The sequence below is a fragment of the Taeniopygia guttata genome, chromosome 3 (genome assembly GCF_048771995.1).
Source record: "Taeniopygia guttata chromosome 3, bTaeGut7.mat, whole genome shotgun sequence".
NCBI lineage: Eukaryota > Metazoa > Chordata > Aves > Passeriformes > Estrildidae > Taeniopygia > Taeniopygia guttata.
This window is the reverse complement of record NC_133027.1, coordinates 98,224,659-98,240,707: the sequence shown is the minus strand read 5'-3', so window position 1 is coordinate 98,240,707 and position 16,049 is coordinate 98,224,659. Positions and strand designations below refer to the sequence as shown.

At 39.8% G+C, this 16,049-nt stretch overlaps 1 protein-coding gene across 1 annotated transcript; it reads left to right on the top strand.

The window, feature by feature from the left end:
- Positions 1-5: 5 nt before the first annotated feature.
- CRIPT (CXXC repeat containing interactor of PDZ3 domain) lies at positions 6-6,411 on the top strand. The gene is made up of 5 exons (XM_002196836.6): positions 6-132; positions 1,167-1,232; positions 1,648-1,702; positions 2,371-2,474; positions 4,516-6,411. The coding sequence occupies exons 1-5, from the start codon at positions 117-119 to the stop codon at positions 4,578-4,580; spliced, it is 306 nt and encodes a 101-aa protein (XP_002196872.1). The 5' UTR covers positions 6-116; the 3' UTR covers positions 4,581-6,411.
- Positions 6,412-16,049: the final 9,638 nt, after the last annotated feature.

The window sequence follows — 16,049 nt, the reverse complement described above, 5'->3', positions numbered from 1 at the left end:
GCAGCGTTTGTTCGAAAAGCCAAACCCCGCCCGGCAGCGGAAGGCGGCGGGGCCCGGCCGGCGGCACCTCCGGGGCGGTGCCGGAAGCGGCGGCGGCGGTGGAGGGGGGGGCCGCAATGGTGTGCGACAAGTGTGAGTACGGGGCTAAGGGGGATGCCCGACCGCCTCGCCTCGCCCTGCCCTGCCCTGCCCTGCCCGAGGGGATCCAGGCTGCCCTGAGCGGAGCGGCAGCCGCGGGTCCCGGGCTGCTCAGCGCAGGCCGCAGGGGGCGGTCCCGGCAGGGCCCTGTGTGAGCTGTGGTTCTCCCCTGTGTGAGCTGTCCTTCTCCCCTGTGCGAGTTGTGGTTCTCCCCTGTGTGAGCTGTCCTTCTCCCCTGTGTGAGCTGTCCTTCTCCCCTGTGTGAGCTGTCATTCTCCCCTGTGTGAGCTGTCATTCTCCACTGTGTGAGCTGTCATTCTCCACTGTGTGAGTTGTCATTCTCCCCTGTGTGAGCTGTCATTCTCCGCCTCTGGAGCGTAGCGATGTGCATCGTTTAAATGATTCTGTCCTGTATCATCACTAACGTGAGCAGCAAAGCCGGGGAAGGGATTGTCCCGCTGTGCTCGGCACTGGTGAGGCCGCACCTCGAGTGCTCTGTTCAGCTCTGGGCACCTCTCTACAAAAAGACATTGAGGTGGCGGAGCAGGGCCACAGAAGGGCAGCAGTGCTGGTGAAGGGTCTGGAGCAGAAGGTGTGATGAGGAGCAGCCGAGGGTGTAGGGGTTTTTTAGTCTGGAGAGGAGGAGACTCAGGGGTGGCCTTATCACCCTCCTCAAGTCCCTGAAGGGAGGTTGTAGGCAGGTAGGGGTGGGCCTCTTCTGCCAGGCTACCAGTGACGGGACAGGAGGACTTAGTCTTAAACTGGACCAGGGGGCGTTTAGGTTGGACATTCAGAAGAATTCTTTCCTAGTCATGGAGATGAGACATTGGAATGGGCTGCCCAGGAAGGTGGTGGAGTCACCATCCCTGAAGGTGCTTAAGGAAAGACTGGACGTGGCACTCAGTGCCAAGGTCTAGTTACATGCTGGTAATTGGTCACAGGTTGGACTTGACAAATTCAGAGGGCTTTTCCAACCTAATTGACTCCGTGATTCTTACCTTTTTCCTTTGTAATGTTTCCTTATGTAGGTGAGAAGAAGCTTGGAACGGTGATCACTCCTGATACATGGAAAGATGGCGCAAGAAACACTACAGGTAACCTCAGCAAGGTTTAGCAGCTTGGTTTTGAGGTATTGTAAAGCCAGCTGGGCACCTGAGCTATGTTACCATCTTACAACCAAAACTTTATATTACTAATCAGGTTAAATATTAAGTCGTGTACTTTCCCTCCCATGCTGATTTAATGCATTGGGAATTTATTTGTCCAGAACTCTTCGGTATTGAATTGGTCTGGTTTTGTTTTCTGGATTTTTTTTCTTTCTTGCATGGGAGAACAATACATAGAGTGTTTAAATAGAGCATAAAGTGTTCTGTTACCCTGTCGCCAATGCTGTGCTGAATATTTTATCTCTATTTGTGACTTGATTTGGATATGTATAAAAGTTGTAAATGAAGATTTTTAAAGTATGCTTGGAACAGGGTTATTGATTTTTTCTTTTTTTCTTTGTAGAAAGCGGTGGTCGCAAATTAAATGAAAACAAGGCATTGACCTCAAAGAAGGCAAGGTGAGTACTTAATACTGATTTTGGCCAAGAACATCAGTTAGCAAACTGAGGCCTGTTTCCTACATAGCTGGGCAACTACTCCAAACTTGTCCAAATACATTTAATAAATTAAAATTGCAGGGATTATGGTATTTAATTTGTTGGTAAAAATACATCTACACATATTTCATGGGTGCTTTCTGCTCAGTCATAGAGTATTTTGCTGCAGTTCTCACTGGAATTGTTAGGATTTGGTGCTTTTGTAGGAGAGAAGCTGAGAATACTTATTTTGTGCCGAGAATACTTATTTTCTGTGCTAATATTGCCAGGATAATCTCTTGAGCATTTCCTATATGTCTGCAGGACTTTCTGTTTGCAAGGGGGCAAGATGCTGCTGGAAGATGTTTAACTTAAAAGTCATGTAGTATCTTAATAAAAATTAACACTTTTTGTTCTGCTTTCATGAAGTTGTTGTCTGTGATGGAAGAAATGTCTCTCAATAGGGAAAGTGGGAGCTTTTCTGCATACTTTGTGTAGCCTGTTAGAAATAATTCTTATATGTCCCTTTTCTAAATTACAGTTTTTGCTGGAGTTTCTGACTGCACCCTCTGGCTTAGACTTTTTAAGATGAGGCTGAAAAAATACTTCATTTCAAGGAGTATAAATAAAGTACTTTTCCTTTTTCCCAGGTTTGATCCTTATGGAAAGAATAAATTTGCAATATGTCGGATTTGTAAGAGTTCTGTCCACCAGCCAGGGTCCCACTATTGTCAAGGATGTGCCTATAAAAAAGGTGAGTTTCATTGAGTGCCAAAATACTCCACTTTGGCTTGGGCAAGAGAGGGGGTACAACACTTAAATTTGTATTTGTGAAGAGAAGGTTAAGATGAGATTTAATTGCTATCTTCAGCTACTGATAGGCAGGCACAGGGAACATGGAGTCAGATTCATAGGTACACAGAAATAGAATAAGAAATAATGTACACAGGTTAGAATGTGGAAAATTCTAATTACATGCAAGGAAAGCAATTTTTCAGTCTGGGGATGATCAAATACTCTAGTAGCAGGTACCATCAGAGGTTGTGAAATCTTTAAATCTGGTATTCAGAGAATGGCTTGAACAGTCCTGAGCCAGCCTTATCCAAGTTGTCTGTTTTGAGTGGGGCAGGACTAGAGACTGAAGGAGATTCTTTTAAACCTCTGTCATTCTGTAAGTCTGCTTCTTTTATAATGTTTCCAGTGTCTGAAGTAGTACATTTGGAAACTTAATCTAGGCAATTGCATAGACAACTCTCATCTAACAAGTTCTAAAACTCAGTTGCTTGTTGCAGGCCCTTTTCTCATCCCTTCTCTCCTCTTCCCTTTTTATAATAGCTAAATTTAAAATTCCTAGATGGAAAAAAGCATCATGAAGTCAGTTACATGATTTAATGCCAAAGAGTTTTATTATGTTTTTATTTATGAGGTGAACTGTTTTTTGAGTGTAGAGCTACAGCTCACCAATAGTAAGTTTTGTTTATGAAATTAATTGTTCAATAAATATGTGCTGTGTCACTGAGTCAGTGGTTTAGCAGCCTGTTGTAGGAATGTTGCCTGCTAGGTCCTCCCCAGACTGAACCCCATTCAATAGAACCTTGTACTCTCTTAAATTTGTGTCTGGTTTGGATGGACTTCAGGATTTGATCTTTGTCTGTTTGTGTATCTTTTCAGGTTGAACCTGTTATCTTCATAAAATTAAGAACTTTCTAAGTGCTTTAGGTTCTGGCTCTGACCATCAAAGATGTCATTAGGGCATACTTCTTTGAAGCAAATGCAGTCATACAGCTCAGTGCTTCAGCTTTTGCAGATCTCTGAAACTGAGAGGCAATCTCAAGTTAATTATCCTTAGTTTAGACCTTAAGTCAATATTTAGTGGGCTGAATTTTGGTCTCCAGAGTAAATTGTGTGCCATGTTCCCTGCTGTTCTCTTCCCTAATGGAATGCTAGATATGATAGTCATGATGTCAGTATATGACACAATTTAGACAAAGCAGGAGTAGATGCCACTTGACATTTTTTGTCTACTGGTGAATGTTTGTGTAAATTGAGGTGTGGTCCTACCAGATAAAAGACTTACCACCTTTCTGCTTTGAAAGGAGAGGGAAAGATTGAGACAATCCACCCCGCTGCCAAACTTGTGTACATTTTGGTGCTCTGGTCTTTTGGCTTGACACTCTTGGAGTTTAGGATATCAGTGGGACATTAGTGTTCATCACTTCAACTCTCAAGTATTCTTGGTGTTCATTGTTTTTCACTCCTGCTCTATAAATACCTTAGTTCTATGAAAACATATTCTAAACTTTCTCAGTTCTCTGAAGCACTCCACCTGTGAATGCCCCATTTAGCTGTCAGTTTGTTGGTGGTTGTATTTTCTTAGCCCTGCTACTTTCTGTCCATCTCAGGCCTCGTTTGGCTACAGGATGTAAACCAATTAACAATACACCATTTTTACCTTTTGTCAGAAGTGAGCCTTTCCTGGCTACCTTCAGGCATTCCAGCAAATTGTAGAGGCTTCCAGCAGTATTGTGAATAATAATGCTCTCGAAGTGAAGCTTATTTTCTTCAGTAGAAGGCTTACACACACACTGCACATATTAATTTGTATTAGGAGTTACAATATTACTTCTAAGTTTGTAGTATCTGTTGAGGACATGTCTAAGAACAGATAGATTGCTAATAAGAGCTCATTTGGACAATTTCTTGAAAAAGATGCTTACAAAAACATAATAACTGTGGTTTTGAGAAAAGATTTTAATAATTTTAAAATAATGTACACACTTTTTCTGTGCTTATAGGCATCTGCTCGATGTGTGGCAAGAAGGTCTTGGATACGAAGAACTACAAACAAACATCTGTCTAATTGTACTGACTAGTCTTTTTATAAATTTTAGCTTCTGTGTCTTTGTACAGTAACTTTTCTCTAAAATAATTTGTGAATATTACTTTCTGGAAGATAGTACTTGGAATGAGAGGTAAAGACAGCCTGCTTGCCTAAAATGTACATAATATTTGATTATTGTTGTTTTAGCACTAATATTAACTGGTATTTAAAGGTAATGGCTTTCAGCAACTCTTAGAGTTCAGCGGGAAGGAGAAGATGCAAGTGGATAAGTTGAAACTAGATTACCATCAGAACACAGATCTTTGAGATGAATACTTTTTTTTTTCTTATCACAATTCTTCTGCTTGTTTCATGGAAATGGTTTGTAGATTAAATACAAACTTGCATCACCTCATTAAAGTATCTTCATTTAGTTGTATGCCTATAAGTATTTATAATTATTCTCATCACAAACTGTTGTGACCTTGCTCTTCATATTTTAATGCAATTGTTCTGTTGTATTTTGTTTCTGCCTACAGTGTGGTTGGTTAAATCACAAATTTTTAAGCTAGTGAAATCTAGTGTGTTGCCCTGCCAGTTCTTTCTGTGGCATTGTTGCGGTTTAGCCCCAGCCAGCAATCAAGCCCCACAGAGCTGCTCCCTCACTCCCCTGCCATCAGATGGGGAAAGAATTGGAAGGATGAAAGCCTGAAAATGTGGGATAAAGACAGTTTAATAGGGAAAACGAAACATAGAATTAATTCACTACTTCCCATGGGCAGGCAGATATTCAGCCATCTTCAGAAGAGCAGGGCCCCATCACCCATTATGGTTTCTTGGGAAGACAAACTCATCAGTCAGAATGTCCCCCCTTCCTTCTCTTCCTCCCACTTTGTACACTGAGGATGGTGTCATATGCTCTGAATATCCCTTTGGTTAGTTGGGGTCACCTGTCCTGGCTGTGTCTCCTCCCAACTTCTCAAATACCCCAACTTCCTTCCCATTGTGGCAGTGCAAAAGGCAGAAGCGGCCTTGGCTCTGTGTAAGCCCTGCTCAGCAGTAACAAAAACATCTTTGTATTATCAACTCTGTGTTCAGCACAAATCCAAGACAAAACCCCAATAACCCACTAACAGTGAAGAAAACAAACTCCACCCCATCCAAAACCAGGACAGGCATTAGGACTTATCAGCTATTCCCTTGTTAGCCTCCAGGGAGACTTTACATATGGTATCAGGTGGCCCAAGGCAATAAAATAATGAGCATCAGTTTCTAAATATCTCAGTCTCATAATTTTCTAAGTTAGTCTGTCTTTTAAATACTGTGTTTGAATTCTATGATGTAATTGCTTATATATGTCAAATATAGAAGATCAAAGCAGGCTGACTTTTTCAGCTCTGGTTTGATACAAGGAGTTAGTCTCTGAACATGAGAGGCTGACTGTGGCTCTGCAATTCTTTTGTCTTTTGCTTAGTTTCTACATATGAAAGCAATTTCTGTTATGGAGCATAATAACTACTCCCTTTGCATGTATTTTAAGAAAAAGAATTATTCATTCTGAATTCATGATTAATTTTTAATTCATTCTTAATTTAGGGCAAAGAATTATTAATTCTTCATGCATGGTGAAGTTTTTACTAGCCCTATTTAAGTGTTTACTCCCTTGCAACCTCCTCTTGGCAATTTCACGCTTTTGCAACTGTCTTTCAACTGTAACAGAAAAACTATCAATGGGAATTTCCCTAAGAACCAATTATGGTTTGGGTTTCCTTTTGTTCTCATTTTATTACAGAGGAAACTACATGACTAATGGAAACTGACAAAATTGCTGTTCTTTCTGTGGGGCAAAATAAAGAACATTGGGCTTATAGTTACCCTCTTTGCTGTTGCCTTCCTACCATGCAGTAATTGTGCTGCAAGTAGCCCTTTAGAGGGAATTGACTGACATTTCCTGGCATCCTTATCTATCCATTTTTGAGCATTTATCACCAAATTTTCTTATTCAAATGTGTTGGCTTCCTGCAGTTGCTAAAGAGGCAATTATTTTGGGCATTTTATATTTGCTGAGAAGCTTTGTCAGGATAGTGGAATGAGCTGGGCCTCCCCAAAGAAGAGAGGAATGCTGCTGCTTTTTATTGCAAAAGCTTCTCCTACTGTAACAACTGCATGGAGGTACATGTATTAGCTAGCTGGTGACAGCTTGGTGCTGGCTGCTTGTTTCCAAACACATCAAGACATTCCCATATTAGTGTGTATCTCTGAACATCCTTTATATGGGTGAGAAGAAAATGTCTGTAATTGGCTTCAAGTTTCACAGCAAATCTTGTCAGCAGTGTATGTGACAATTTCAGGTGGCAGGTTCTCCAATAATCCCTAAACTGTCCACCCTTTATGGATATGTGCTGTAAGATTGATTGGTTTTTGCTATTCGGTGAATAAAACTTCTCTTCCTAAAACAGGAATCTGTTTTAGGAAATCTCTATTTCAAAAGCATGGCATTGTAATTCTTGAATGAATTGGCATGAATTGAATGTTTATTGCACTCTGTAAATATTGGCATTGAATGAATACCTCCTTTTGAAGGAGGTATTGAAGATTGAAGAACAACAGGAATTTAAAGAATATGATGCTTGGTTCATAATTATTTTGTGAATTGAGCTTTTTTACATTTGTGTCCTATTACGGGACAGCTGGTTTGGAAGTTAGAATCTATTTTTGTTGTAAAAGGACATGTTTTGATTTGGTGGGTTTTTTTTAATGGTAGGTACAAACTGTTCTGTTCTTGTTGTCGTTTTTACGTATTTAGGATCTTTCACCTGTAGCTCTCAAAGGTCCTCATCTTCATGAGAGTATCAGTTCCTGAGACCTGTAAATTTTCTTGCTATAACACTCAACTTTCAGAAAAGCTCATTTTCCAAGCATTATTTTGAAGTCTCACTGCTTTAAATTTAGATCACAAGCCATCCACCTCCTGAACCTCAGAGATGTACCACAGTTCAAGGCAGCCTTGGCAGAGAAGCACTTAAGCTATTAAACTTATATACACCCAATAATTGAATTGTCATATGTAAAAGCATATTGTTGATGCTAAAATTGTTTTGTAAGCATGGGATGTCCTTCCTGAGATATTATGCAGTGAAAAACAAAATTTGTAATGAAAATTTGCCAATTTTGTTTAATGTACTGAGAAGAACACAGGAATATTTCCAGATGATCGGCCTGTCTTCTAAATCACGGGTTACATAAGAGATTTGTGCTGCCAAATTTAATAGGATTAGAATTTTCCTTGGTACTGCTGAATTCTTATTATATACTGTCCTTGCTGTTCCTTTGTGTGTTTGTTGGCCAGAACTATTACTGAGCTAAGTGTAAGCAACATTTTGGTGCAGAGTACGAAGACAACAGATTAGCTACATAATGTCACTGTGACTGGAGAGGCCAATCAGCTGAAAATTAAACAGCAACTGTTGAAGGGTCCTTGTTGTGTTAGGGTGTTCTCCCATTCATTCCCATGTTGTTTTATTTTTTTAACCCTGCTCTTCCTGCTGCAGAAGCTGGAGAAAGGACCATCCAAGAATGATTGTTTGGCAATACTCTTCCAAAGCATTAAGACTGTTTTAATTGTTTACTTATAGAAATGTGGTGGCTTTTTCCTCTCTTTTGTTCATTCTGTTCCTTCATCAGCAGGAAAAATAACCAGAAAGAATTTGTCTTCTATACAAGGGCATTACTGACCACTTTGCATTCAGTTTTTCTTGAAAATGGACCAGACTTGCACCAAAATCTTCCCTTTTTTTTTTTTTCTTTTTTATTTTTTTGGCAAAATAAGAGATATGCAGGTCTCAAATGGTAAGTCTGTTGCACCTGCTAGTTCAGGCATCACTCCTATCATCAGCCCTTCTCTCTGCAGCACCTCAGATTGTGCAAATCTTCCAGTTCTGCTCCACCTGTAGATGCTTAGGCCATGACCCTCTGCCAATCTCCCCACAGTCCTGGGCAAGAATGGCTGGTGCTTTTGTATTATCAGTGGTCATTAAAGCTATATGCAAAATTTGAAACACAGCTGTTCAAAGTAGTGCAATGAAGCACGTTGCTTTATTTCTCTAATACAAAGCTGTAAGTTTCCTAGATACACAAGGTTCCCCAGCATGAGAGATTCATTATTCATTGAAGGATGATAGTCAAGAGACAAGCTCTTAACATCTATAATGACAAAATTTAGTTTATGATAGGGTCTCTATGCTGTGAATAAAATTCTGAAGTTATCAAAGTCTTTAAAATTCCCCTTGACAAATCATTGCTTTTCTTGGATTGGAACTGGGCTTCATGATTTCATGTAAGTATATTCAGCCTAAAGATGTGCCTTTTTCTGTCATTTGCTTTGGCTGTTGAGGAATCCAAGAGTGGATTTTGGCACTGGCCTACCAGTTGCTTAATAGAACTGTCTATTCAATGAGCACTGGTTCAGCATGGGGACGTGAACATACCTCCTTTGCTTATGAGTTTCTCGCAAGATCACTGGTTTAGAAAATAAACATGGCCAGGTGCAAAAGGGAATCTTGGTGCCAGGAAAACTCTCCCTGAATATCGTGAGAGAATGAAAACATTGCTGCATCACAGCTGAGGTTTGTTATTAAGCAAAAGTTTTTTGCTCTCCCAATCAGCAGAGCTGGTTGGACAGTGTGAGAAAGCCTGATGGCAGCCCTTAGAAAAACAAACCCAAGTGTTTCTTTTCATGGGGGTTACAGCTGTGCGTCTTGTGAAGACCAGTTGGTTTTTAACTGCTTGTCTTCCTCTCAGATGTGTGCTTTTATGGATGAAGCTGTCATCTGAAATTCATCAGGCACTGCTTTTTTATCAACTTTTATGGGAGGGGCCATAGTTCATTTTGCAGAACGTGTATTAATTGTGTCTGGCTAATGCAGAAAACGCAAGTGCCCTGTTGACAGGGAGTGCTTACTTCTTGCACTTAAGGGCAACAGAAAAAGCTGTGTTCAAGGAACCTGGAAGAATCTGAAATCTTGCCAAGCAACTGAATAAAGAGATGGATGAAGTATTCTTCATGTGGGTATTGCTAGTAAACAGTTACTTTGTTACATGGTTCAGGAAGACACTACTGACATTTGATTTTTTTTGCCTTAATGCCATTTGTGATGAACAGTAAGTAGATTTTTCAGACACTGGTGACTCGATGACCAAATACCTACCTAATTAGGCAGCCATTTTCAGACTGGCTTTCTAGTAGAAAACTTCTCAAAACCACTCCTTCCTTTCTGTCTCTCTCTTTGCACTAAAAGATGCAAACTGAACTTAGCAATGTTAGTGACTCATTAGGCATCAGCACTTCCAGCTAATGCACTTGCTGTGTGCTCATCTGCCAAGTGCCATTGGGAAAACAATTGAGGAGGGTTTGTTTTCTGCAGCATCACGGTGCTGGTGATTCAATATCAGTATTGTTAACTGTTTCAGGTCACATGCAAACACACAGAACTCCCATTTGCCATTTTCTGCTGGCTAATGGGTCCCATCACATGCATCTTAAATATATCATTACCAGCCCAGTCTCCAGGAAATCATTACTTGCTGTTGATTTTTGGTTGCTCCTTTTGCTGCCATAGAAGGTAAAGATTTTAAGTTGATACAGCTCCCAGATTGTGTAATGGATATTTACTGTTCTGATGTGTTTACTACCGTTCAGTAACTCAGCAGTGCAAATAAGACTAGGTGTGACAAAAGGCATGGATCTAAGGGAGTTGGCTTCTAGCCTGGTCTAATTGTCATATTTTATTGATTAAAATATTTAAATGCTAATTGGATTAAGCAAAGATTTTACTCTGACATCTTACATTGTCTTTCTGTAGGAGGCTTTTGAAAACGTGATGACATGACATTTCAGTGATGAATAGCCTTCATTTTTATGGCTTTCAAAAGCATTGTTTCCTAAAGCATGGGAAGTCAAAAATACTGATATAAGGGAACAGTTCTTCTACTGATTTTCAGATTGGTTTGGTTTGTTTGTTATTAGAGTTCCAAAGAAATCTTTGAAAGATCAGGCATATTTTGTTTATACAGTGATGTCAGCCTGAGTTTGAAGTGAGCCTGAAGCTGTGACTGAGTCGCTCTGCCTTAAAATAGACCCTTGTTTTTGCTGCCTTGTCATCAGAATATGTGAAATATAAATTCAGAGACTCACCAAACTGGCACATTTCCCAGCCTATCTTAGAAATAGTGTCCAGGTAAGTAGATCAGTATGGATTTACATAAATTTGGTAGGCCTGCCCTGGAGACAAAAGAAGGGGGCATCATGTACACAGTCCATGTGGCACCCTGCAGTGCTGTTGTGGAGGCACCAGGCAGAGAAACTCCTGGCAGTAGCTAAAGAAAAAAGTGTCTGCTAGTGAGGGCAACAGAATTCAGGTTGTAGAAATCAAAGTATTCAAATTTAATTTCTATGGCAAATTCTAAAACGTTACAGTGAACTGTGTGAGTGAATATTTGAGGCTTCTAGGAAACCTTTGTAGAGAACAGCAAATGAAATTCATTCTCAAGTTTTTGCTGCTAATATTCACAACCCTCCTCCCCCCAGCCACTCTTTTTTTTGGGGATCCAGATTTCCTGGGTAACATACAAGCATTTGTTACTGGTGGACTTTAAGTAAGTGCAGTACTGATAGTTGCACTGAGGAAAAATAGATGACCAGGTATTATGACACATGAATTAAAAAGAAAAAAAAAAAGTTTTTAAAGACTGTCACATTCATTATAAAAAAAGAAACTTTTAAAAAATTATTTATCTTAGCTGAATTAAAAACAAATGGTCATGCAAATATTAAGGTTAAGAACCAGCTTGCAATCTCCATGCTTTTCTATTCTATGAAATATTTCTGAAGATTGTGTTGTTTTGGTTTGGTCTTTTTGAGAAACAGTTGGGGACCAGGGACATTTTTTAAAGTTTAATCTTACTTAAGCAAATAATTAAAAGTTTCAAATCCTTTCCAGTATAAGGCTGTGTATGGCAAGGTCATGGAGATTCATTAGAGGTGAATATATAGGTTAGCCAGGTTTTGACAAGTGTGCTTGTGACATCATGCTAGCTGTGAAATGCAATTCTATAAGCACCGTTCAACCATGAAGTGCCATATGCTCTGGCTTTATTCCTGTAATTTGTAATGAAAATGTCACCATTTGGACTGAGGGAGATAATGGTAGGACAAGGACCAGTAAAAGTGTGTGGAACACAAGTGCACACTTCTGTCACTGAACACTCAGTAAACTTTCATTTTCCCTTACAATCCCACACCAGGTGGATAAATAAGAAGCACTCAGCTGATTTGTCCAAGGCTGATGAGGAAGTTGGCGTCAGGTTGGGGTAGTAACTCACTGAAAAGAGCCGTGGCATGTGTAGTTTGCTGGGAGATGCCTTGTCTCTGTGTGCCCTTTCCATATGCAATCTTTTGGTACCTGTATGACCAGGGCACAGTAAGACAGGAGTTTGACACAAGAAGTGTCTCAGTGAAGGAATTAGTTTGAGAAACCAATACAGCAGAATTTTCATATGGGATTTTTTTCCCCTCAAGGTCCATTCAAACAGTTTTCCATAACATTTTATGTGTATTTGTGTAAGTTTCATTCCAGTATTTAGTACTTTGGGCTATGCAGCTGTTTCGTTTGTGTAAACATTTCCTCTGTATAACTGGTCAACTTTCAGCATTGATTCAAGTTAGATTGGAATTTTGATATTTATTGAACATTCAATACATAAAACTATCAGTTCAATTTGTTCTTACTTGAACATGTGCGGGCTATGATATATTATCCCAGTTCTGCCAAAGATTAAGGCACATCCAGCTTGTTGTAGGGCATTTGTCAAGAAGATAGGTCAACAGGATTTCAGAGCTTTGAAGAACAGCTATATCTGAAAGTACATTTGCATTTGAAAAATGCTGTATTCATAAAACTGGTAAAACTAGGAATACTGAATAAATCAATAATCTGACAGGGAAAAAAACCCCAAAATCTATAGAGGATAAGATTTTGATTCAAATTCAAATTAACAGTCAGATTTTTACACTCTTCTTAATGCAGTAAAGTACCTCTTTCTCCTAAACCAAACCTCATTTGGTTTAGAGGTGAAAATATCTAAGGGTAGTTAGGGACTTAATTCCCATTAAATTTATTTCCTTGAGAATGGGTGCTGGCATCAAGCTGTGTAATAAGGTACTGCACAGTATGTGTAAGGTACAAAATGTGGCATATCAGAGCAAGTAGTATTTTTTATATACCATCACCATCTGATTTACTGTTACTGCAGGTTTCTTTACAGAAAATTTTTTATAAAAATGCAGTTTGCCATTAGTGGGTATACAGTGATACAATAGAAGCTGATTTTTCATATTACCTTGTTGGTTCTGTATTCCCTTCAAAAAGTGGGAAACTGCTTCTGAGCTGCAATTTCTAGCTAGTGGTAAATAAATTGTATTCACTGGAGGAATGAGGCAGCCTGTTAACCCTTGACTGAACTTTTTTGATACATTGAAACAGGCTGAACATGCAGAACTGATATATTGCATGGTACTTCATTGCATGACACAGTGTATCATTCAACCCTTCTCCAAGCTGTTCTAGAAAATTGCCTTAGGTTAAGGAAAAGGATTAAAAATGTTTCTTGAGGGCTAAACAAATACAGGTTTGTTCTTTTCTTTGGATTCTGCAGAAGGCTCCATAACATTTCTATGTATTAGAGAGTCCTAACTTCAGGATACAGAAACATTTCTGTGGAGAAAAGGGGCAATTCTGGAGGAGAATGGCTCTCCAATGACATAAATCAAGGCATTTTTTTAGAAAGCATAGGACCCTTTGAAGTGGGGCCGAATCCTCAAGAGCAGGGCTTAGTGATCTGAGTCCTCAAGGAGGTTTGGTTATCCAATTTTCCATGACATCTGGTTATTGCCTGCGTGTCTTTGGGAATATGTAGTTAAGTTTTTCTTCTGTACACTTTGTTAGTATGTGGGATGAATTGATTTGTTTTTGATTTCTTGTGTGGGAATGAGTAGGTGGTTTTAGATTCTGACAGTAAAATGTTACAGTGGAATTATGCTGAGAACAGTGAGAGAATAGCTCATCTGGTTTTTTGTTGGGTAGCTATGAATTAAATATTTTTATTCTCTAGCAGGAATTTTAGGAGACTGCAAGGTGCTAACAGAACATGAGAACAAAGCTGTGAAGTAGCTGTTTCTCTGATAGTTTCTCCAAACATAACACAAAAACCACATATGGAAGCTCTAGTGTCTGGCAATTGTTTTTACTGTTGGTGCTGTCAAAATGCTGGAGTCTGTTTCCATTTAATTCTTGATCAGCATGAGAAATTTCTTCCTTGGATTTGGAATCTTCTTGCAAGAACGCAAAATAATCATAGAACAATTAGGGGTGGAAAAATCCTCAAGGTCTTCAAATGCAATCTTTGACCAAATACTACCATGCCCACTAAACCATACAACAAAGCACTAGGTCTGCTTGTTTTTTGAACACTTCCAGGGAGTGTGACTCCACAGCTTCCCTGAGCAGGCTGTTCCAATGCTTTCAGTGAAGACAGTCTTCCTCATATCCAGCCTGAACCTCCCTTGGCACAACTTCAGCCCATTTGCCCTTGATGATGCTGGTGACTGTCCTGCTGTTGGTCAGCACTGAGCAATAGAACACATATGCATCCATTCAGTGATTTGTTAAATCTTCAGTCTGAGTTTAATATTCTAGAATATTATGTCTGCACAAAGGTTCACAGCAGTATCATTCTTAACTTTTGAGAACAGCTCTGAAATGCACTTTTGTGCAGATAAGCAGCAGGGCCCATCTCAAGTCTGACTATCCCACTAGTGAATTATCCTAAAATGAAGCCCTGGAGCACCTCTGTCTCCTCAGTGGAGCTAGCTGCAAATGACTTCACTAAGGTCATGGGATCTGGGTCCAAAATCAGCTTTGGCAGCTCGTACTTATGGAGTAGCATGGAGATGGTCCTGCTGTGCTCCAGGCACACACCATCACACATGAACACCAAGTAATGAAGTGAGCTGTTGTGCGAAAACATTTGTTTAATGCTTTGAAAAGCCAGTAAGTGTAGTACTAACGAGGAGTACAGGGCTGGGAATACAAATTATTGTACACCACCATATCTAATCTGACAAAAAAGGCATTCAGGCCTATTCATAATATCCTGTGTACTAGTTATCATTGCTATATTCTTTGTAGAATTATCTCCCAAAGTATTTTTGTTTAAAAAATACTCAGCTGCTGTTACAGTTTGGATTATGTGACTGCTGTGGCAGTTCTGGGGTGCATTCAAAGAAGGCATCAGGGACTCCCAGTCCCATTTGTATAAGCCAGTGAAATATATGCCTAACTTTCTGCAGCTCAGCTGTGGCTGAAACCATTTGCTACTCCTCTCTGGCCAAGCCTATGAGACCAGAGTTAAAGCAACACCCACTTACTTTAATACATGCTTTAAACATTAATACATTTTACAATCTTCTAAGGTCAACATATGAAAACCTTACTTTTTTTCTGTAAGGTATCTGTCAGCTACAACAAAGAGATCTTATTGTACCAGTGTAATCTATTTCCAATGCATCATCAGCCTTGCTGTCACAGTCATAAGGCAATCTCCAATATCACAGTCCCTTTGTTGCAGTTACAGTAGGAATAAGTAGGGTCACTGGCAAGTGCTGGTTTTGGGTCAGGGGTATATGGACCATTTTTTCAAGTGCAGGGAGTATGCTCATTATTTGATAGTATCATCCCCTTCAACAGAAAGTAGAGCTCCTCTGTTGTGAGAAATCTTATTTTCTACCCAGAAAGAGGCACCAGTCTAGAAGTTACAGGTATTCTTGGTTTGTTTGCAAAAATAATCTGTCAAACCCAGCAGATGCCCAGCAGGGCCATCAGCAGCTGCCAGTAAAATATGTACTTATGGTGGTTAGGTCTTCACTAAGCAGACCACAGAACTTACTCTTCATACAGGCCTCAGCTTCCTGCCAAGTCCTGCCCACTGAGAGGTCTGGGCAATAGGAAAATATTTGCAGCATGCCCTTGAAGCTATTTCAGTTCAGGGTGAGATGCCAACTCCTCAATTAAGTACCTCTCACACAGAACACCCTGCTGCCAATCTTTCTGGTTGCAGATGATGGCAAGTGTTTTGTGTGCAAGCTTTCAAGAAGTCTGACTGAGAAATGCTGTCACAAAAGATAGCATTTCTCTGGAATGAAACAGCCCTCCCAGTAAAAAGCTGCAATTTACCATATCAATTACAATAAAATCTTACTATGAAAACTGTAAAAAAAAAAATCTGAGATAATCTTTGTTACTGGTCTAAACAAATCACAGTCTATCATTGGCACTGTTCCTGTTGTCTGTGAAAGAGCCTTGCCTGCTATAAGAAGGAGAAAATATTCTCAGAACTTGAGGTGGAGATGGAGTTTCACCTGTGTACCTTGCAGCTGCTCCCTGAAGGTCACTT